The sequence below is a fragment of the Balaenoptera musculus genome, chromosome 6, assembly GCF_009873245.2.
Source record: "Balaenoptera musculus isolate JJ_BM4_2016_0621 chromosome 6, mBalMus1.pri.v3, whole genome shotgun sequence".
Lineage (NCBI taxonomy): Eukaryota > Metazoa > Chordata > Mammalia > Artiodactyla > Balaenopteridae > Balaenoptera > Balaenoptera musculus.
The window spans coordinates 29,094,950-29,119,024 of record NC_045790.1 but is presented as its reverse complement, the minus strand read 5'-3'; the positions used below and the strand labels follow the sequence as shown (position 1 = coordinate 29,119,024).

General features: G+C 47.3%; 1 protein-coding gene across 5 annotated transcripts in view; it reads right to left on the bottom strand.

Annotated features, from left to right (window-relative positions):
• Window positions 1–18,385, bottom strand: part of PTCH1 (patched 1) — a 58,628-nt gene extending 40,243 nt beyond the window's left edge. For 2 of the 5 annotated variants that reach the window (XR_005020401.1, XM_036856438.1), the window contains exons 1-2: window positions 18,044–18,342; window positions 16,243–16,435 (exon numbers count right to left, since the gene is read on the bottom strand). Coding sequence is in view for 2 of the 5 variants with exons in the window: in XM_036856438.1 (XP_036712333.1) it covers window positions 16,243–16,435; window positions 18,044–18,241 (391 nt within the window). In the remaining 3 variants the exon portion in view is untranslated. Of the gene's footprint in view, window positions 1–15,598; window positions 15,660–16,242; window positions 16,436–17,109; window positions 17,272–18,043 lie in introns of those variants that run through there. The other 3 variants (XM_036856437.1, XM_036856440.1, XM_036856439.1) reach the window with 3 other exon arrangements.
• Window positions 18,386–24,075: the final 5,690 nt, after the last annotated feature.

Below are 24,075 nucleotides of genomic sequence, written 5' to 3'. Positions count from 1 at the left end.
ACTGGGAACAGCGGGTTGTTTAGTTCTCTTGGCATATTTTATAAACAAGGGAGCAAGCTAAAAAGCAAATAATGCCCTCATTAGGAAAACTAGTCCAGATTCGCAGACTGGCAGAGTCATCTGTGCAGGTTCACGCAGATGGCCAAGGCCACCGTGGAACTCTGTGAGGTGAGGTTGAACATACTGTGGTGTGTTGGAGAGAGAAGAGGAAGAGGGAGGGCAGGGGGAGGGGGAGGGGAAGGGAGGTGTAGGAGAAGAGAGAGGGAAATGATCATTGGCTATAAAAACTATTTAGATGCTGCAGAAAACTTTGGCAAATAGCCCAGGGAACTGCTGAGGCCCCTGTAATCAGTTTGAAGTTAAAGACCATAGGAAAAAATAGGAAACAACTTGCAACAGAGCATGAATTTACATAACGCCATAGGCCTTCTCAGGATGCTCCATAAAAGCTGCCTGCAGGCAGGGTCTGGCTCCTTCTGGCAGGAATCCCTATGTATTATGTCAACCAATTAGTGAACTGAATTATACTCAATCCACATTCTCTAGAGACAGAAAAGCTGTTTGAGGCCCCCCCCCCTCAAAAAAAGCCAATTATTAGTCCAGAGGTCACTCCTGAAAAGCTACAGAGTTGCACACCAAGGAGCTCCAAATAGGCTTTTCGAAGAAAAGCTCAACCCCTTCTTTTTTCTGGCTATCAGACATCAATGCCCCGTGCCTATCAATCATCTGTACCTGCCTCCTTAAGCACTGGCATAGCACGTGACTTCTCATGCTGCTTACAAAGTCGTAACGCCAGGTGAATTAAGACCATGAGGTAGAAACCACCACCACCAAAGCAGGACCATAGACCTCCCCGCGGCCCACTGACCCCCCCCCCCGGCCCTGCCCAGCAGAGCAGCTGCCTACAACTATAACCAATAAGGTGATGACCCAGGAGAGGAGTGCACACAGAAATAAAAACCAAATGCAAGGTTCATGCTGCTAAGAACTAACTAAACTCTTCTAGACCAATCTCATAATGGTTCGATTAATTTACCTCAGGGGGTTTCAGAAATGATGTTATTTCCTACAAGATATAAAATGTACCTCAGGGATTCCATAATGTCAACTTTTTAGAGTTTTTAAGATGTATATTTAAATAAACACCTATATTTTAATAAAGGGGTACATTTTTCACATCTCTAGAATTGAAAACCTTTTTGCTCTTCCACCTCTTTACGCTAGTGATAAATATGAATATTTTGCTAACGTGACAACCAGTTTCAACCAGGACAAGACTATTATCATTGGTAGATTTAGCAACTAGAGTTGAAGGACCCTGAATTCTAGTTTCCACAACCAGCTATGCTGTATCCTACTTTTGAGTACTGTTAAATTAGATTTACTTTTCCATATTACATGACCATATTTTATTTAACACTTCATCTTTTATAAACAAATATGAATGTTTCTGCAAAACTATTCAGTAACTTTTTTAAAAGTTTAGTTGATATCCACTTTCTTTGATAAATAGTTGTAACATGACTCATTCAGCCAGCAAGCATTTGTGGGGTTCATGCTATGTGCTGTGTATTGGGGTGTGTGGTAGATAAGACAGCTCCAAGAGGCTCGCCGGCCAGTGAAGCAAGCAGGCAGTACACAAGCAAACCAATGTGGTAGTTTCATGGCATGACAAGTGCTATGGAGGAAATCAAGGTGGCGATGCCATGTGAGTTACTGGGTGGTGGGGCAGGGGAAAGGGCACTTCAAATGGAGTTGCCAGGGAAGACCTAAAAGGAAGAGATATTTATGTTGACTCCGAAGAGCTGGGGAAACAGCATTCTGGCCAGAGGAACTAGCAACCACAAAGTCCTCAGGTTTGGCTTGCCACAGGGAGAGAAAGAAGGCAAGAGTGGCTGGAGCTTGGTGAGACCATAATCATGTCATCCGCTTGGTTGCACTGGTAGACTTAGCTCCTTCTCAGGTGCACCTGTGTCATAAACTGCACAGCATTCATATTGGTCCTACATCAGTATTCACCCAAGTCACTCTAGAACAAGCTACGAGGAACAGAAATCCTTTTGGACACAGTAATTTTACAGATTCACTGACTTTTGTGACTCTAGCAAATGCCTATCCTACATCACAGCTGAGTGATGGCCCCGAGCTGTTCCTTATCTTGCTGTCTTCCTTACCATGCAGGAGTGTGAAGCTATGGTCTCAGGAAGCCCTTTCAAGTACTGAAATTACAGGTGTGGTTTGGGGGAAATGGTTTGCTCCCTTTTCTTTACCATTTTCAAGGTCAAAGTCCTTTTTTAATTGAAAAATAATCTCATATTTATGAAATACTGCATAGTCATTTTTGACTACTGAGCAGAATGACCCGTAAGATCCAGCATTTGTGATACAGATGTAGGTATACAGCCATGTGAACAGTGGTTATTACTGTGCAGTGGTTTATGAATAACATTTACCCACTTTCCTTTTTGGGGTTTATCTCTATTTCTTAATCCTTCTGCAGTAAACACGTATAATTAAAGACTCCCATGTGACAAAAAGAGAAAAATACAAAAGCTACTTGACAGGCATCTGAATTAAAAACAAACTCAATGCAAAAATATTATACATCTCTATCATATTCTGAAGTCCTCTGATATTTTTTTCCTTCTTCCAAACTGAACAACTGTAACAACAAAATAACAACCAAGCTTTCTGAACAACCCTCAGGAAAACTGTTACTTAGGATCCCGGACACAAAATAAACGTTTATATGTGTGTGGTGCTTTCCACTTGCAAAGCCCTTCACACTCATTATTTACTTATTTTTAAACATTTTGCTTACTGCTACTCCCCAGTCAAGATGGGGCAAGGTGGAATGGACAGGCAATGGGAACAGAGATCAGAAGACCTGGGTTCTGAGTTCCAGTCTTGCCACCCGAGGCACTGAAATTTGGGATACAGTTGAGTCTCAGTAACCTTCTCTGTCAAGTGGAATAAAAATGATACTACTAACCTCACAGGATGGTGTGAGCACTGACAATTATATGAAATTTCCCAAACCCTTAACCAGGAGCTGAGCAGGCAGCCGTTCATTTATTTGTTTATTGCAGGGCACGTATCATCACCCTTATTTTACAGAGCAGGAAACAGCTGCAGAGTTTGGGTGACTTGCCCAAGGTTACCAGCTGATACTAGGTGGAATGAACCTTTAACTCTGAGCCCAACCTCAGGGCTTCTGTGCACCAGCTGAGATTATGAGTTCAGGAGCGCCAAATTACACATACCATAAGCTCACAGATAAGAGTTTTCAGAATGCACAAAAGTACTGCACAGGACAAATAACTGGTATCTTTATTTAAAGGACAACAATGTTACCTCTCAGATTTTTCACCACCACTGAAAAGATAGTTTTTTTTTCCCATAGGGCCCCATGGGCAGTAGAAGACAGGCCCCATTTCCCTCTGGTCCTCAGAGGTACCTGTCTTAGAGGGGGCAGAGAGATGAGGGCACACAGAGAACAAGTAGCCCTAACCCTCTTTACCTACAAATTCTGCCATTTTGTTTTCCAGAAATCTGAGGCTTAAACCAATTCTTTGAAAGAGGCAGGGTAAAAAGCATCACTTCTGCAAAAAAGCTCTTGATCAAGTTCTGCTGATCCTTTCCTCCGCAATCAAACTAAGTATAGTTTTCCAAGGTGAAGAGGGGCCAACATAGGTAGGAAACCATTCCGCTCAGGGGTCCATACCCCCAGGCCAATGACATTCCAATCCATGGTAGACACCAGACGGTCCCCATGATGTTCTGCTGGATTGTTCCTCAGCACAGCCTTTCACACAGAGCTTAATAAACATCTGTGGCATTCATGCAAAAAGCTTTTGGCAAAAGCTTATTGTGATTCACATAAAGATGTTCTGAAGGACCAACCAAAGTGTTTTTCACAATAAATTCCAAGTCCTTTCAGGGAGGCACTGTCCGCTGCCCACTCACCTCGGTGCACACTCAGTGTGTCGGATGAATAAATGAATGAACAGCCTCAATACAGAGCCTTGGGAACAGGCAGTCATCTGTATAAGATATTAATTCTCCCCAAAGCCTCAAAAGTCAATCAGTCAAAACAAATGACCCTTTCAGCCTGAAAAGTACCCACTCAGAGTCCAATTAGGAAAATGGGGTCTGTGTATATGCAAGTGGGGCATTTGCATTTGATTAATCCCATGAATTATCTAACAGCCTCTAGACAGATTTTCCCCCCCTTTAGTTGCTTCAGGTCCTTCTTTCAATCTTGTGATTAGTTATTGTGAGCATGAAAAAGTGCAAATCTCTAAAAGGGTGTAACTGTAAAATTATTAGCACCAGCTCATTTTCTAAACTGAAAAAAATGAAGATTCAGTAATTTGGGCAATTGGCTGAGAACTCCTGGGCTGTGAGTTTTAGTCACTCTTCCACCCATCTCTTTTATTCATGACTAGCCAACTGCTGCTTAAGCTTCTGGGCTGTTTTTCTCCTGGTGGGATTGTGCCCTTGGGCGTTGCCATGGGAAAATGCTAGAATCATATAGCCCAAAGAGAATCTGTCTTCATGAAGTGAGCCCAGCGCGATGAAGACAGCAAAAACAAGAGCAGGACAGACACACTGCGACGCCTCCCCAGGGACTGTGAGGGGGGAGGAGGAGGGCCAAGTGCAGTGGCAGTAGCGGCTCTGAGCATGTGCCTGCTACTAGCCCCCGCACCAGCTGTTTGCGGTACCATCTGTTCCCACCCGGGCTGCTTCCTCTGAACGGCGTTCCCCGAAGCTGCCCGCTCGCCCCGTCGGACACGATCAGGTCAGCCCAGCACTCTGCCCACACTGGACCTGCTGCCTGCCACAGCTCCCCCGACCCAGTATTTCTCACAGGGCCACCAGCTCCCAACATGACACTGCATCTGTCAGGAGGCCCATTCTTCACTGGTCACTTGCTACTGTGGCAAATCAGGGCTGGGGTCAACCCCACCTATGACAGGCTGAGTGAAGTCAAGCCTGCAGACCCCAGGATGTTCCTGGTTTCCAGCAGAATGTGGCAGCGTAGAGCTCGGCTCTATCCCTAACTGCATACTTGCCCCGCTGTGAACTGTCCCAGGTCCTACCGTGATTTCACCCAATTGCTCAAGTGCTACGGGCAAGCAGACGCAAACCCCAGTCCTATCCTTCAGCAGGAGCTGAGCAAGCCCAGGAGGGTCTGACACAGAGCAGCATGCTTGCTCAGAGGCAATGCTGGACCAGGAAGCAGAACCCAGGGACCAAAGACAGCATGTTGTTATCAAGTTCTAAGTTCTTAGTGAAGGCCTCCTAATGTCTTCATAAGGACACAAAACAACTGAACAACAACAAAACCAAATGCTTGCAAAGCTGTGGGCTCTCTATCTAGTAGTCAGGCTGTTGCATGACATTAACCCCGGTTCCCTTCTCCCAGCTTCTGTGGGGTGGATATCACCTCTCTGCTCTGAACAGTCTTCTTGCCATGATCCAGCCTGGGCCTCTTTTCACTGGCCTCCTACTTGAGTGGCCTGGGGAGCGGGGAGACAATGTGAGTCCCCACCTTCGCATACAGGCTCCCTGGCCCCTGCGGAACGCCATGCTGGCCCGATTTATCTCCCACACCGACCCTTCCCTCTGCATCTGTGTGGGGAGACGCACGTCACTGGTCACTTGGGGCCACTTTCATGATTGTGTGGCCATCAGGATTAGCTGGATTAGGGGCTGATGCATAAGGACCCCCTGGTGCTGTGAGGAAGTTTCGTCACTAGGTCAGCATGGTGTGAACTATGTTCTGTCACCACCACCACTCCTTATGGCCACCAATCGAAGAAAAGTGGGGGTGGGGGGAGGATGGCAGAAAAAATGCTTCCAGAGCAAAAATGCATGAACTCCTCATAGCAATAAATTCCCCCATCATGCATTTCGAAGGACATGAACGATTGAAGACTGTCTCCCTTTTAAACAAGAAACCTACAGGATTCTTTTCTTACCCATAAAGAATTTCATGGGTCTGAGAGTGGCGGTAGGTGGAATGGTAAGCATAGCTGCCATAAGACACAAGGGAACTTCTATTCTAGCCCTTTGCTAAAACCAGTCAAGCAGTTTGGGAAGAGAGTCAAACTGTTGGAACCTTATTATGTTCAAGGCGAACTAACACCTCCACAATGGTCAATTCTCATTCTTCTAAAGATGCTTGCACTAGCTCACCTAAGGGGGATTCCCCTGTTTAATTAGAAGGAAAACAATATGGACAGGAGTAGTGGAGGGAATGGGAGGGGGGCAGGGGGAACAAGAGGATGGGGAGAAAAAAAGCAGAGGCACAACTCTTAACTCCTTTTAAAAATTCACCGACTGAAAGTTTGCCTCCCAGGAAATCATTTGGCCCATTCACCTACCCAAACCTCCCATCCTGGCCGCCACTCATGTGGACCCTGCATGAAGTAAACACAATTTGTAGAGAAAGTAATGGGATTTCTGCAAGTGTGTGTGAGTGAGTGAGTGAGTGAGTGTGTGTGTGTGTGTGTGTTTTATAGAATAGTCCCTCTTGCACAGAACCGGGCTGTTCCATCAAAGCCGTATCTGTTATATTTCTGTCTTTCTCTTCTGTTTGGCGTATTCACCAACAAGAGAAAAGGAGGTAAGCTTTGGCGGCCCTGACCTGCAGCTGGAACACAATACTTTCGCACAGCCCTGCCGACCCCTGACATAAATTTTACACCGCAGCTGGCATTTACACACTCAGCATTACCATATGTATAGCTGCTCGGTGCTAATTATGCTAATCACCTGTCTAACTCGCTGCTGCGAAAAATGGTTGTATTTAGCAGTCCAGTGCCTACCAATGCAGCTTACTGTGTGGCTGAAATGTACATTCAGACGGCCCTGAATGGCAAGATTTTTCCACGTTGCTGGCTACATTCAGGCCTCAGAAAAATTTATTCAAGTCAACTGGTTTCGGTCCGCAACAAAAAAGTTACGAGAAAAAAGTGAGTGTGTTCTTGCCCTAACATTCTGGATCTGCTTGCAAGCAAAATGATAAATCAATTGGTGTGGGAAACAAAAAGGGAGAGAGATTTCTTTTGGGAGCCATGTGAAACTGTAGCCTATTTAAAAAAAAAAAAAAAAAAGAAAAAAAAAGGGTCATCCTATTCCCCAAATCTCTAGAAAGAGCAGTTAATAGATATTTAGCCCTAATCCCAATTCTCTCAAATTGCAAGCTTTGTTTGCAATTAAGCAAGGTATTAAACATGTGCAGTTTTTTTCTGGATCATGTGTGACAAAAATGATGGTATCGTTTTTTAACTTATTACAACACTGTATGAACCTCATGGGGAAAAAATCAGGTAAGAGGAAAGAAATAATGTCTTAGGTAGTCTGGGAAAATTATTTCGTTACTTTATCTTTCAGAAAGCTTCTACTTAAAAAGACACTGTGTGATATTTACATCTATTTTGTGAAGTTTTCTGGCTTCTCCACTAAAGGAGCAAAAGAAATCAAGGGAATAGGGGTGGGGAAGATGGGAGAATTCAAAATAAGAAAAAATATGGTTGGGGAGGGATGGAGGGAGGGAGGGAGGGAGGGAGAGAGTAAAAAAGTCTACATTTTCCTTAACCTCAAAATTCCAGTTTTTATCATCAGTGTTTCTTAAAGCAATTTTCTCAGACCATTCTATAGAATGGATTTCTAAAATCAAGATAATATTATTACAGGTTGCTTTAACAATTTCCCAAGTCCAAACTGAAACCCCATTTCCTCCTCACAAAATACTTCCCTATTAATTTTTAAAAACCCTGAATCTAGTCATCGTAAGGAATGCTTAGTATTTGATTATTTGGGTGTACAGATATGTCTAGGCATTCCAATTTCCACAGCACATAAGACACATTCTACTGGAGGGATGGCCCAAAGTGCTTAGTTACTTTCTCACCTCCAAATGATTATCATTAGATTCTTTATTTAAATTTAGAAACTGGAAGCAAACTGGAAGGCCATTCATTTTGCAGCGTAACTTGGGTTACCAACCTCCCCCCAATGCTACAAAACACCAGAGCAGCTTTGTGATAAATCTCAGGTTTACACACAGAAGGTGTACCGACCCAGCAGGAAGGGGCTGTGAAAGAAGCTGGCCTCTCCTTGCCTTGCTTCACTCAGCTTTCAATTTAACTCACAGCTGATAAAAAGGGTGATGCTCATAGTAACTTGAAGATGCCACTATGAAGACAACAGCTTTCTTCCTGTCAGCTCACCCCACCATTCTGTTCTACTTTTTATAAACTTATCTGACCCAATGAAGCAACATTATCCAAGCCACATCTTGCTCTCTTTGGCATCCCAATTCAAGTTGCTTTTCCTTGCCCGTCCAAAGTATTAATTCAACTGGGTTTTTGTAGTTTCAAATCTTGACTATGCAGCCAAAAATACAAACGACACGATCACTACTGGGCTCAATGCAGAGGGCTTACTCCTCTCATTCCCTCTCAATCTCCTGCTCTTCTTAAACAGAAGATGGACCACCCTGCCTCATGGCACAGAGCAGTGTTTACATTGCAGTACTTGACTGTGTAATACATCTGGCATTTTTGGGCAGGATTCCTGAGCTAGGGGCCAGAAGCCCTTAAGCAATGATTTAAGGGGAAAAAAATCATGCATATTTACTTAACAAAGCCCACTTCCAGTTCCTTTTGCTTACTTTCATACATGTTTCATCAATAACTGAAGACTATCTTGGTTGATAAACTGGGGAAGTCTACTGTTTTTCATTTATTTTAACTATAATAAATAAAGCTTGTGCTGCGGTATGGAGACTTGCTTCTCACTAGCCTTGCCTTCATAGCCAGTTTTGGGACCCACAGGCAGTGTGGATTATTTGGGCCAACTCACACCTGGGTTTCTGGATTAGTAATAAGGCCCTGCCTCCACATTATAAATCTCTCCAACAACAAACTTGTCACTCATTAGCAGGTACCTGACTGCCCACCAACAATACAGTTTCCTTAACACATGACAGCTGTTTTTCCAGCTATGCTCTAAACCCCCAATACAACAAAATGGTCACAGTCTTGAAGGAACTGAGGACAGGATGCATATTTCTGTACACACAACTCCTAAAAATCTCCACAGTGGTCAAGCAGTTTCTCAATGGCAGCATTCTAATGATTTGAAAAGCTTATTTCTTCTGTCAAACTTAAAGATATATGTAGAAAAACTGAGATATTGCAGTGTAAAGGAAACAACAATCCTAAATCCAGTTTAAGAGGGAAAAAAAATCTAAGAAGTATTACCATAAAGCACCTAAATTCAGAGTTTGGAAGCAAAGAGTAATAAAAGTGTTTATATTTTGGTGACCCTGATGATATCTCCGTAGTCAAGGGAGGTTTCCACTGAGGAAATCCCAAGGAGCTTCCTTCCTCCTGGACTGCCAGAAACGCCTTCGTGAGCAAAGCTGTCTGCTTTCTGGGATGTCAACCGAGATTTCTCACGTGGATGGACCATCTAATACTGTAGCATCTGCCAAGATTTGGATGTGGAAACCTCTCCTCTTCCATCTCGATCTAAGCTCCATGTTCCCTTAGGTCTTGATGTGGGTTTCACCCAGGGAAAGCCTGAAGGTGGAACACCTGGGCTGGAATGTCACGGTGCACGTTTCACTTACCATCTCAGAAATGCTATGGGGCCCAATTCTTCCACATTTCATATGGCACATTAAGCACAGGGGACCGAGACTTGTTTCACAGTCCACATGTCAATGGATTCTAAAGTTACCTCAAAAGCTCATTAAAATGCTATGACTCTTCAATAGGGGAAGCACATCTGCTGATAAGACCCCATCAAAGAGTATGGTCTTGAAACAAACCCTCACCAACCTAAGAACCCCAAGGATGCAAATGGCAGCTCTGCATCTAGAATCTCCTACAGCTGATCTGAAATAATACATTTACTAATTTCTGTCTGTCAGTTTGTGATTAACCAGATTTACTACCATTTCAGATTTCACACTAGTAACTCCAGAGATCCACTGCGAGGAAATGATTTGGGCAGTTTATGAATAGGTGGGTAGAGGGAAGGGTGGGAGGCAGAGGGAGAGAAGAGAGGAGGGGAGGTGAGCAAAGGGATATAGGTGAGGAAGGAGGGAGGAGGGAAGGAGAATGGAGAAAAGGTTCTGGGAACAGATGAGCAGCAAAGGAGATAACAGTATTATAATAATAGAATCATACAGGTATGGTGATTATTTAGGGATGTCTCACATAGCAGGAATTCCCTCAACTTTTTTTTTTCAAAATAGTGTCAAAACAGTGCTAAGTTAAAATACTGTATTTCTGCAAAGTGGCTTCTATTAAATCTGGTCTCCTTTCAAATAATTTTAAATATTTCCATACTTGTTTTAAAAGCCAAAAAAATTTTTTTTTAAATAAAACAACCCCCTCCTCTCAACCAGTTGAATAGACTACTCCTCAGGGGCTAAATCTGGGCAGATTGCTGGCATGGACAAAGTGTGTGTGAGGGGGGGAGCCATATAAATGGCCCCTTCCATTGCATAATTGTGACCCCCCAATAAGAGAAGGAGGGCAGAGAAGTTACAGCTCAGCCCAAGTGGACAGAGCTCCAGGGGTCACAGGGAGGTCAACTTTGAAGGAGAAATCCCAATGAAATATAAACATGGCATTGTGGAAACCAGACAAATCTCCCATAGCTTGTCCAGCCTGCGTTAATCTCGCCATCAGCTGTGGCGCATAATCCAAACAAACCGATCCGGCGGTTCATACATCTGGAAACTGTCATCTTCTGGAGCCTCCAAGCAGCGTTCCGTGTATCTGAAACACCCCATCACCCAACCTGACTTCTAAACTTGTCGGCAGGCAGCAAAGAGATACGATGATTCACAGGGTCAACTACCCTGGGAAGAAGGCATCTGAGGCTATTTGTTATTTTTAAAGCAATTATTGTTGGGCATTAATTTTTTGATCATTTTTCTCCAGGTATGAAAGATATGCCACAATTGCTTCCACCTGTATGTATGTGTCCACTATCAGAATCTAATCAATACCTATCTAAAAAACATATTCTTGATTTTAAAAAGTGCCTAGGCGACCAAGGAGCAGAAAGGAGCTTCCGCATCTCATTCTTTTTGTCCCTTGTGAAATGCCCAAAACCCCAAACTGACAGCCCCAGAAAGCAGAAACTGGGTGATAACCTTGGAAAGGGCAGTAAGAGCAGAGCCCACGCACCGCCTGTCTGGCTGATGTGCCTCAGTCCCTCGCTGTCTCTTTGGTTCTGCTGCATAAGAGCACCTGGGGAAAAGTGGTGTGTGACAGGAACATCTGGAGAACTAGACCACCAAAGAGCCAATGTGCTACGTGGGCTTCGGAAAGGAGCTGTTATTGCAGTATGAACAAAGTCCAGTGGTGTCTTTTATTGCTTTTTACAAAGTCATGTTCATGCTAAAAAACCTTCAGTCTACTGTGTTTGAAATGCACCGAGGTCTATCTGCAAAATTAAGTTACCTGAAGGAAAAGGAAAAAAAAGTATTTGAATATAACACTTCTCCTTTCTTCTATGCCTACCCCCACCCACTCTCTCTCAACTTCATGATGTTTTTATTTGCTATGTAATGTAATTCTAAGAATAATCAAAAATTTAAATTATTTGCATAAAAAAAGTTAGTTACCTGGGTCAGTAAATACCGGGATGGGGAGGGAGGGTTATCTTGAAAATAAAACTTTTGCATTTATAGCAATGTTTTAGCAGCCACAACTCTGTCATAATAAAAGCCTTCCATCTGCACAGCATGGGACTTCCAATTGAAATCTATTATCTAAACCAGTGGTTCTCAATTGGGGCAATTTTGCACTGCCCCCCCCCCCAAAACACGTTTGACAATGACTAGAAACATGTTGTCACAACTGGGAGAGTGCTACTGGCATCTAGTGGGTAGAATCCAGGGATGCTACTAAACATCCTACAATGCACAGGACAGCTCCCACAACAGAGAATTATCCAGCCCAAAATGCCAATAGTGAGAAACCTTGCTCTAAACTGAAAAGGATGGTGAAGCTCAATTAATCTCCTCTAACTGCCTGACTTAGAGCCAAGAACAGCCAAGAACACCGAAGGCTTATGTTAGCAACTACAAACTCTAGCTACAAACTCGAGAGCACTTAGAAACATCAAGCAAGCATTTTTTAAAAAAACTTTCCATTTCCCTTAAAAAAAAAATCAGTCACAATTTGTGTCCTCTCTTGATACTGGCCTCCAGAGATGTTAATAACCAAACACAAGGCAATATGGATTCATTTCAAGGCTGTTATTTTTTGCAGTAAAGGAGGCTGGGGGCTGAGCAAGCTTTGAGAAAAAAAACCAAAAAGCTCAAAAAGATAAATGAACGTTCTGTCACTGGAGAATCATGACAACAAACTTGTGTCTGAGAGAGGGCTGGAGTGGGGGGTAGATATTAAGTGAGACAGAAGCATAAAAGTGCTAAGCAAAAATGAAAAGCCAACAGAGAAATGGGCAAGGTTAAAAAGAAGGCATTTCCCTTCTGTGCCCGAAAGGATGAGAAGCACTCTGGTACCAGGCAGGGCGCTGGAGGCCAAATACACCAGTGTAAATCTTGAGGCAGGCAAAGAATGGCTAAAAGGAAGAGCTGGCAGCCCCCTCAGCCAAACACCCTGCACACATCAGAGAACTTCCTGGACCTTCCAAGCCTCAAGGCTTTCCACATCAAACCTGATGCCCCAACCAAAGGCAAGCACTGGGAGTTCTCCCAGAGGCCACACCCCTGTCCTCTGTGCCTTTGCCCAGGCTGTTCCTTTGGCCTGGAATGCCCCACCACCCTCACCTCTCCAGCCCTGGTCCTGACTCAGTCACTCTCCCTCAGGGCTGTCCTGGAAGGTGACCCTGCCATCCTGCCACTTGTCTGTGTGTCCGCTGGGTAGAAGTCCTCTGAATGTATCTGAGTATAGATGTACACAGTTGCCTTTGTGTTTGTGTATATGTATGTCAATTTTTTACCCACAGGAGAAATAACATTTTCCAAACTGTCCCTCAGCATTCTCTCCCCTTAAAATCTCTTATGCTTTCCTTTCTTCTGTTGCTTTTTAACTAAGAAAGTATGCAGCCTCTATTCATTTGGTTTATTTAGTGTAGCAACCACACTTGCTTATGTCCAGAACATTTGCAGTCTCTATTAAGAAAAGACCATCTAACAGACTTCTTTGCTGATAGTGACGAAGAATTTATCTAAGACATTAAAGTACACAATTAACCTAAATTCCACGTTGCTTCTCATTCTACTCTACTAAAGTCTAGGATAGCAGAGCATTCTTACTCTGAAAAGTAAATGCTTCCACTACTTGCTGTTGACATGAACACTAAGCTCACTATGTCAGGAACAAGACTTCCTCATTTTTACCTCTGCTTTGAATTTAAATTAAAATTATAAAATGGTATGGTGGCCTCCCTGGTTGGGTTTACTTGCATTTATGAAACTGTTGCTTCTTCTACATGGGAAGAATCTAGCATGCAATGAATGAATGAGAAATCAAGGTCAAGGCAACAGGAGACCAGGTTGACTTAAGTCACTAGTAGGCTAAGTGGACATGGAAACATAGAGGATCCACAGTTTCTCATTTGTAAAATGGGACAATAATTCACTTGCATGTTAAAAATATTACACAAGTTATCAGGTTATAAAAATAAAGATAATAATAGATAGCTACTTTACTGAGTGGTAAGGCATGTAATAATATATAATAAATGGTAAGGGTAGTTGCTCAACAAGTGATAGTATTGAGTAAATAATACTTGGCCAAAGAACCAGTGCGCCACACTGAAACTGCCAAAACAGAACGGGAAGGAAAATAGCTCAGAGGCCCAAAGTAGGCAAAATGAGTCTTATCTCAGGTGTGTCACTCCCCAACACTCTGTCACTAAGCTAGAGCCCAAGTGAGAAAGCTAATAAGCATGTTTCTCCTCCCGGGACTTGACATGAGTTGTGTAATGCAAAAACATAGTTAATTCTAGAAATATTTATAAAATGTTACATAAATAAGTTACATTAGCTCTTTTTTTTTTTTTTACATTAGTTCTCTTTAAACTGATTAACAATCTACTGAAAAGTCTTGCTCAAAACAACAAGATATAGTCTTTTGTCATCATCATGACACCCAACAAATCTGTTGGCCCAAGTAGCAGAAAGTGAACATTTGGACAGAGCTGGGAGCCCCCTTTGCTCATCACTTGCTCTGTCTTAGAACCTGTGGTAGCTCCCCACAGTCTAGCCAATCACATCATTTCCAAACTGCAGTCCTGCGGTCCAGGGCCCAGTGGAGCCACTGTACCCTATCCCCGCCACACTGGGGGTCTCCCACTGCTGGCTGTCCACTCAAGCTTGGGCCTTTGCTTGACCCCCTTTCTGAGCTCTTGCCTAGAACTCCCTCCCTCCTCCACTCTCTAGGTCGCTCTAATTTGCCTCACCACCTCCATGGAAGCTTTTTCCTTTTTCCGTTTAACTTTCATGGCCTACTGCAATTGTGAGCTCAAATTTAGTGCAAGTCTGACATTCAACTCTAGTAGTTTTAAGTGCATGAATTTGTGCACTTGGAGTGTCTCACATCTTTAGTGTCACTTACAGTGCCTAGACAGTGCTAGGGCCATTATAGATGCTCAGTAAACTTGCTGCTAGGACATCTTAGGTGCTTATTAAAACCCTTCTTTATCTATCAATGACAATGAGGTGCCGAGTTGAGGTAAATTACCCCATGGATTCAATCCAAAGAACACTTGTATTAATTACCAAGCTTCTTAAGGCAAGAATGTTTTCTGGTCTTAATTATTTGGACTATTATTTTGTCACTACTCAACGGAAGACACCACCATATTCTTGCAAAACACTGAAAGCTGAATCTTCACAAACAAGGCAAGATTAACAAAATATTCTCCAAGGTTAGCTCTCCAGCAGCATTCTGAAAGGGATCAATTATGCAATTATGCATGTAACTCTTAGGCTTCCAAATTTTGTCTTAGATAGCTTTCACTAGGAATGCCTCAGATATCCTGGTGTGAAATATCTACATAATTACGGCAATCCTTCCCTCCCAGCTCATTGTAACAGATTCCCTAAGCAGTGTTTAGGGGTTAAAATGTTTCCAAACAGCAACTCTGTTACTTTCCAAAAAGAATAAAAAAACAACGAACAGAAAATAAAAACAACCGCTCCCAAAACAAAACCCCTGAATCAAAAGAGTTACAAAAAAAAAAAAAAAAAAAGTAAAATGTTTCTGTCTGGGGTGTCGGGGGTGGGAGGTGTGATCTATTTTAAATTTACAATCACTTAAAAAAAGGCTTCAAGAACCCCCAAATTGAGGAATGTGGATAAAAGACTGGCATAACCCCTAGGAGAGCTCCTGCGGCCCCTCCCTCCAAACCCGCTTTCTTAAAACACATTTATTCTTTCAGCCTCCAAAACGCAGCCTTCCCCCAGCATAATTCCATTTTAAAAGCCCCCACCCGCGAGGAAACATTAATCTACTTTGCAAACAAGCGTTCTAGTCTGTGCTTTACTGCTTTTTTTCCAACTCCTTTCCCCCCACCCCCCCTCTTTTTGTACCTTGAGACAAATGTTTTTTTCCCCAAGAGTTGAAAGCTGTCCAAAAACAGGACCACACACGCCGCCGCCTCCGCAGGCCCGCGCTCTGCCCGCCCCCCGCCCTCAGCGCGGCGGTCGCGGCCGCCGGGGGCGCGCACACTCCCTCCAGCCGGAGGGGTGGCCTCTCTCTGCCCCCCCCCCACGCCCTCCTTTCTCTTTGGACGCGGTGGGTGGGGGTGGGGGAGGGAAGGAAACCGAGGAGTACAGCCCGGAGCCGAGAGGCCTTCCTCTGGCCGCGTCTCGGCGCGCGGCGGAAGCGAGCGGCGGTGGCGGCGGGACCTGGGGGCCCCCTGGCCGTGCGGAGTGGTCTGTCCCGCGGAGGGGCCCCCGCGCCCTCGCCGGCCCGCCCTCGCCACTCTCTCCCACAACACCTCGCAAAGCGCAGTGCCCCGAGTAGATTACAGCGCGGCCTTTGTCGGGCGGGCCTGGCTCCCGGCCAGGCGCCCAAACAATAAACAATTCCCCCTGGTGCGGGCAGGGGGTTTTCGCTCTTCACAGAAAGGATCTAGGTGTATGCTGGCAAATATCTTTATCAATTGGAAGGAAGGGCAGGGGGCCCGGGGTGGGGGACGAGAGGGCGCTGCGGCGGGCGCTGGATCTCTTACCTTCCACCCACAGCTCCTCCACGTTGGTCTCGAGATTAGCTGCCTTTAATCCCACAGCGAAGGCCCCAAATATGAGGAGGCCTACAACCAAGAACTTGCCGCAGTTTTTTTGAATGTAACAACCCAGTTTAAATAGAAGTCTCTGAAACTTCGCTCTCAGCCACAGCGGCGCTTTCCGGCCAGTAGCTTTCCCCTGAGGATGAAGCAGAAAGGAGGAGTGAGCGCCGGGGAGTCGCGGCCCGCGCGCCCACGCCAGCTTCCGCGCACCCGCCCGGCATCCCGCGACAGCCGTGAGGGGTGCCCTTCGGGCTGGAACCCAGGTCGGCCCAAGGAAACACGAGCGGCGTTGGGGGGCCTGGTGATAAATCAAAGTCAGGCTGCAGCGTGGCAGCTGCACCTTGGTCACAGCAGGGGCGCCCCCACGCGCGGCCTTCGTAGCATCCCCGAGTGTGACTTGGAGGTCTGGGAGGAGGGGCTGCAAGAACAAGGGGAAGCCGAGGCAAAGAGGAGAGACACCATTCAACACAGGCAATATTCACACCAACCTGGGAAGGGAGGGTCTGCGTAATCCCCGCGATGGAGCCCAATGTTTAAGAACCAGCCAACCACGGCGCCCTTCCCCGCAAGTCCTGCCCCAGCCTTCACCCTTCTCGGGGTGCTCCGGCGAGGACAGAGGCTGGGGGACGAGAGCACTTTGGGAACAATGTTTGGCGGGCTCCCGCATCCTGATCCCCCGCCCGACGTGGTAGTAAATTGGGATCCACGTGGTGAGCGTGGGCGCCGGAGCTCACTCGCGACGTATTTCCATAGCGTTGGGAGACGCCGTGTGAGCTGAATTAGGAAGTGGGGCAGCCATCTGCAACTTACGACAATATTTGTGATCGGAAGAGGGCAGCCACATGGATCTTTCCCTCCTCTCCCTTCCCTTCTGGTTAAACGTGAAAAGCAGCAGAATGCACAGGGGAAGAGCCTGGGCCGACGCAGGCGGGGGTCCTGGCTGGGCGCTGGCTGCTCCCGGCGGTGGCGTTTCCCCGGCGCTGGCCGCGGCCCCGGCCGGCCCCTATCTGGGTGCTCGCCTTCCCCGGATTCCACACATTTCAGCGAACCTCGTAAACACAATGAACCCGGCCGCTCGGCAGACCCGCACCGCGGATTTAAGGTGGCAATTTGTTTACAACTTTCCCTTTCCCCACAGGCTCTGAGAAGAAGTAGCTCAAAAACTGGAAAAGAAGAGGGGAGATACCCTCTTGCGAGGATAATTTTTAAGGGAGCACAGATTTCATGCTCAACAAAAGCAAAACCGGCTGCCAAAAAGGGAAACCACCTTTATTTCGGCTCCCTCCCCACCCCCGCCTCTCTCCACTCCGCCTCCCCCTCCAAGAGGTTAAGAAATGTGGCAGTGTTACAGGGGTTTAGGCTGCAAATAGGGGCAGGGGCGCGGGAGTAGGGGGCTCAGGGGCAGGGGGTACAGGGCAGTGCCGCGCTGCGGCGGCCCTGGAGGTGGTCCACTGTGGACCGCTTTCCAGTGCTCCGGAAAAGGCACGCCGGGGAGGGCGCGTGCACACACACACACACACACACACACACACCCTCCACCCCCTGCGGACTTCAGACAGCCCTTTCCTCCCAGGACCGGAGGGAGGGTTTGAATTTTTCAATCCCCACTTGTCTGGTTTTTTTTCCTGGAAAGGGGTGTGTGTGTGTGTGTGTGTGTGTGTGTGTGTGTGTGTGGCGGGGACGATCCCAAAGAGGAAGAGGAGGGAAGAGAGAGTGGGAGGAGAGGAGAGAGTCTGAAATGCACCTTGGAAATCTGCTCCAGAGCGAAGGCGGCGTCGCAGTAGCTGGGCCGGTGCAGATAGTCCCAGTCCGGCGCGGCGTTGCGGCGCAGCCCCCCGGTCCTTCTGCGCCTCCCGCCACCGGCCGGCCGGCCCGGGGCCCCGCTGCAGCTGCCGTCGCCGCCGCGGTCCTGGGGCTCGGCAGCGTTACCAGCCGAGGCCATGTTGCCGCCGCCGCCGCCGCGGGAACCGAGGCTTCCCGGGCGGCCCGGCGCGCTCCTGCCGCGGCTGCGGGCTCCTGGCTCGCCTGGGCGCTCGGCTTGCGAGAACGCTGCTGGCCGCCGGCTGTTCGGGCTGGGGCTCCGGTTGACAGACCTGCTGCTGCTGCTGCTGCTGCTGCTGCCGCCGCTGCTGCTGCTCACACTGCGGGCGCTGCTGCCGCTGCGGCCGCGGCCGCTGCCGGGGAGTCAGACCCTGCGCCTTCCATTGCCACATTGCGCGGGGGTCCCGAGGTCTCTGCGGCTGCCGCTGCCCACATCCAGTTCTCCGGAGAGCGAGAGCCGGCGCGTGGAGCCAGCCTGTCCTTCGGACGCTCGCGCGGCGCTCCTCGCTGTCCCCAACTCCCCCTACCCGTCCCCCGCCCCGCGCCGCGACCCCTTCACTGCAGAAAGCGCCAGCAAATCCCCGCCGCTCCCGCCGGCCTCGCTGACTCTCTCGGCGTCTCACGGGTCGCCCGAGCGGCCGCGGAAGGTAAGCGCAGAGCCGCCGCCGCGGGGTCCGTGGGCGCCCGGTGGGTCTCAGCGCTGCCGGGCCGGGGCAGCCGCCGCCGCCGCCGCTGCTCCTGCGGCAGCTGCTGCTGGCGGTGGCGGCTCCTGAAGCTGCTGCTCGGACTGCTCGGGCTGCTTGGGCTCTGGCTGCTGGGTTCTCGGTGGCTGCTTGGTGCCGGACTCTGCTTTCTTGTGCTCCTCGCTGACCCGCTGGACCATTCTGCCCCAGTGCAGCGCGCCTCTCTCGCTCCCGGGACCTGGGGACTCCGCTCTGTGTGTGTGCAGCGGGCAGCGGCCGCAGCAGCTCCTTGATTCAATAGATGAGATGGAAGAAGAAAAAAAAGAACTCTCTCCATTTGGAGAAAGAGGAGGAGGAGGGGAGGGGGTGGAGGGGGAGAGAGAGAGCGAAAGAGAAAAAGGCTGGAGCTCCCGCCCCCGGGGCTGTCAGATGGCTTGGGTTTCTGCAACATGATTGGCTCGCGGAGGGCAGAAATTACTCAGCAAACATGACTATTATTAGCTGCTTAGCAACAGCTCACCAAAGTAGAGAGACCACCCAGGTAGGCAACCCCAGTGTGTGCATCCCCGGCTTCGGGGGGAGCCTCCGAGAGCGCCAACCTTCTCGCATGCAATACTTCCATTAAGGAATGCTCCCCCTCCCTTTCTTTCTTATTCCTTTTCTTTTCAACAGTGTCTTCTTTTTGTAAGATGCTTTTTGCGCGCGCACACACACAGACACCCACGAGCATTTGCCTCGCGATAGACACGGGGGAAAATGTAATATTTTTTTAAGCGCTTAAACAATTTCAGAAATTCCTCAAAGAAAACCCTTTCAGAGGCACCTTGGCCTCAAGCTGCAGCAAATACTGGGAGGTCCGGCTTGAATTCCCAGGCCTGCACCAATAATGACAGGGTGGTGGATAGTGCGCCAGTGTGTGCCAGATTTTTTTTTTTTCCCCTTCTCTCTTTTCTTTTATAACCAAAGAGAAGACTTAGGCTCTTGCAGGGAACAACGCCTCGCATTAAGATAAACAAAATGGAAAGTTAAAGAGGAAAGTAGGGACATTGGGAAAAGCCACCTTTCTTAAAGTTCGCTCCCCCCCCCGCCCCGCCCCTTTCCCTCTCAAAACCCCTCGGCAGCACAGTACTGGTTTGAAGGAGTCAGTGTTTTATAAACGTGGAATCCAGACACCGAAGTCTCATGGAGGCAGAGGAGTTTTTATTTGAATCTTTAATGCGACATAGGTAAAGGAGAAAAAACAGAATCCTTTTAACAACCCGGAGAAACAGAAATGTTTTCTTTAGAAAGAGAGAAAAGTTTTCTTATTTTGGATTCATTTGGACCCCCCCCCCCTTTTTAATTAACCACAAGTCCCTATTTATTTAAAGTCTGTTTTAAACGTCCCCCCCCAAACTGGTACGCATCCTGTTATATTTAATAGTAGCGTGACATAAAGGAGAATAAAGGCTTTGATGCTGGATTCATTTGAAACAAATTGTGCGCTGATTGCTAGGACTTGTCCGGACACTGCAGCCAGTGTCACCGAGACATGCCGGGGATTCGCTTCCCCTGGAGAAGAAAACACGCGACTCTGAGTTGGATCCTGGGGCCAGAGACAAATTAAACTGTCTACACAGCTCCGATTTTTACGTAAAAAAATTTTTTTTTGAGAGTATTTTTCTTTTGCAAGTTAAGTCCCTCCCTGAGATGGGGACCAGATCCACAAACCCTCGATTCTATCTCATCTTAGTATTTGTTTTTTTCCTTTTTTTCTTTTTTAAAAATTGGGTTGAACTGCAGAGGGACTCTCGGCAGCAAGTAGCCGACTGAAGCCGTGAAATGGGGCAGTGTGGCTTTAAGATGCACACGGTGTGTGTTCATTGAAAAAAAAAGAAAGAAAGGAAAGGAAAGAAAGAAACCCAGATGGAGGGAAAGGGGGAGGAGCGGGGGAGAAGGCGGAGCCCACGCGACCACGTGACCCAGGGCCCGGCCGGCGCGCGCTCTAGGGCACGGAGGCCTATTACGCGCGCGGGCGTGTGTCCGAGTGCGCCCGCTTGCGCGCGCGCTGGAGCTCCGGACTCCTCACGCCCGCTCAGCCCTGGTCAACCAGGTAGGGAAGTCGTTGCGCTCGGCTAGCGCTAGGCGGGCTCCAAGTCTCCAGCGCTGGCTCCTGGGAGCCCAGGCGAGGCGCACTCCCCGCCGGCGCGGACGGACGTGCCGGACGCGCCGTAGTACATTCCTGAAGGCGGTCGGCCCCCTTACGTTACCCAATGCCTGCGCGGCCTCCCCGCGGCCGGCCAATCGCTGAGCGCTCGGGTCCCTTACCATTTAGCTGCCCTCTATCGAAAGGGACTGCAGCCGGGCGCGCCGGCCACCCGGGCGACCCACGCGGCTCCCGCAGGGGGTCTGTTGGCCAGCCCTCCCCGCCGCCTTACTTTCTCTTCGGCGGCTTCCCCCTGCCTCCTTCTTTCAATCTCCCCTTTCCTTTCTCCTTCCTCTTTCACCCCTTTTCTCCCCCATCTCTCTTCTCCCTACCAGCCTCGCCACCTTCCCTCTAGCTTTTTCTCCTTCCTGGTTTCACTGGGAGGCCCTGCCCTCTGAATCCCAAACCGGCAAAACGTGTGCAGTACCCTGGGCAGGGTAGGGTGTCCTGCAGAATAAAGAGACAAAGAGAACAGAAGTGTCTGGGGGTGTTCACGAGATCAGGAGGAGGACCGGAGAACCAGGCCAGCGCGGAAATTCAAAACTCAAACTCCGAAGGAGCACGTGATTTTGTGCGCGGCTCTGGGAAGGGCTGCGAAAATGCAGAAGGGAAGACAAGCAGCGTGCATTTCAAATGACAGTAGGTTAATAAGTAATATCGCAGGAATATTGGGCTCGACACAGAGCAAGCTTAATCTTTGAGCAATATCCTGCTGTTTATTATGTTTGGTAAATAGTATAAATCAGGAAACGTGATTTATTATTCTAGTTTTTCTCACTGAAAGGTTCTACAGACGTTTCAAGTCAAACCATTTTGTTCTTGCAGCTGGAAATTAATTTTTAAAGATTGGGGGTGGAACCCCTAAAAAGACACGTCAGTCTTTTTATATTTGAGGCGTGCTGTATAGCAAAGGTAACCATGTAGCTATAGGCAGGGTGCTGTGTCTGTACAAAATTCTTTACAACGTTTTAGACCAAAATATTAGTTTTTCCACCCAATCTTTTATTTATAGCAATTTCAGTATAGCTACTTAGATTATGGAATTCTAAAATGAAATTATAGGCTATGTACACATAATGGTTCCCTATTACTCTCCGCACGCAGCTGCATATCCTCTTGTTTTGGCGCTGCTACATGTGCACCATTTCAATGGCAAAGCCTCTTCCACTCGGGCTCATTTCCCTGGGTTTGACTTAATTCCTAAACGTTTTGAACATTGATCTCTGGGGTTTTCAGCTCCCTGAGCTCCCTCACCCGCTGTTTGATAGGTTAACTTTTCAGCATTTCAGACAATGGTCTCGGCCTGTAAATTCTACCCATCGGTTCCAGGACGCAATCCCCAGCCTGGGCTCTAACAAGCGCTATCTTAATCTCCCCACCCCCACCCGCCGCTTCCCCTGTGGTCTGCTTTTTTCATACACAGAGATGAATTACTTTGAGGATCTAATTGGCCTTGTTTCTGTAACGTTTTAAGAAAGGGAAGAGGAGCCAGTGTAAAAGCCTGCTCGACTTGGGTGGTCAGGGCTGAGCCTGCCCCCAATTTGCCTCATTGCTGATGCATGTGAGTTCGACATTCCCAGTGATAATGTTGTTCCTAATCAATCTGCCCTTATTTACATTTGTAAGCATTGTCGGCTTTAATATGCATGCCCTGTGCGGGGGACCGCTGCGCCACACCGGGTTTGTTAACTTCAACTAGTATTCTCTAGATCTGAGATGAGGCTGACCGGAGGAGCCAGGGCTGTGAAGGTGTCTGCTGGGAAAAGTCCCTTTAATGGTCTTTCTGCAGCATGGCTCCCCCGTGAGAGTTACCCAACAAGTGAGAAGCTTGTTGCCTTTTCAACCAGCAGGAGTTGCTGGCCCTCTTTCTTGAGTATCCCATTTTCCCTTTCCAAGTAAAGTCCATCTCAACGCATTAATTGTCATTTTGGTCTCCCCATCATGATCCAAGACTTCATTGGAATTTGTAGTTTCAAAACACATTCCTTAAACTCTTAAAATATGATTCCCTCATATCTTCTCTCTTCTCTGCTCCAATAGTCAAACAGCCATGGCCATGCCACACACATCTCAGAAATGACATCTGATTATCCAAATGATGACACTGAAATAAAACATCTGCCCTTTGTGTTTGAACATTCCAGTGATAAGCAATTATGGGAGCTGCACTTGGTGGAGTAATGAAAAACCACGATAGGACTTGACTTTTCACTGGTTTCCCAGATCCAACTAATTGGGTCTTTAAAATGAAATGTAATTTAGCTAATATTTGCAGAGTACAAATGAATGAAGGAGTAAATATATCTAGTAATTTGACCCTTGGGCCATGTTATAATTTTGTCTACTGAGTTTAATACTATTTTCCACAAATGCAAAGAATTGCAAACATTACGTTAAGTGCCACAAGTATTCCTGTTGAGAGGCTATGATGGGGAGAGGAATTGGGGATTTGATGTAATATTCTATTTATGGATGGAGAGCCCAGGGTACAGGATATGAGTGATGGCCCAGAGCCTGAGCAGTTCAAAGCAGGTACCTTGGATAAGAGTTGACTCAATTCAAGCCATTTCTTGGCTCCCTAAGAATGCCTTATTATTTTCTCATTGGCAGCTTTTGTATTTGCTTAAAGGTGATGGTAGAAAATGAGTCTAAAAGGGGGAGGGAAAAAAACGATTCAGCAGTCACAAAATGTAACCCCCTTAAGCATGACTCCCCTCCCCTTCTCCCTTCCATCTTCTGTTTCCTCCCCTATCCCCCCTCCCCAGAACTGGAGGAAAGGGAACAGCTCTAGCCAACTTGTCAAAATAATGCTGCTAATTACCCCTGATCTCCTTTAATGGGAAGCTGCTCCCAATTCTACAAAAGAGTAAATGAGGGGTCTACAGCACAAACCCGGGAGCACTGGCATTTTTTGAGCTTACAGTGAGCTTGGTGGGGGGAGGGGGTGGTAGAGGGAAGATGTCCTGAGAAGGTCCCAGAAATCTCCACATTTATTACTCCAGGTTCACATACTAGTTTGAAAAAGGGAATTAGACTTTATGCAGTGCCAAAGCTATTGGTATTCTTTTGCTGGGAATGTCACCAACT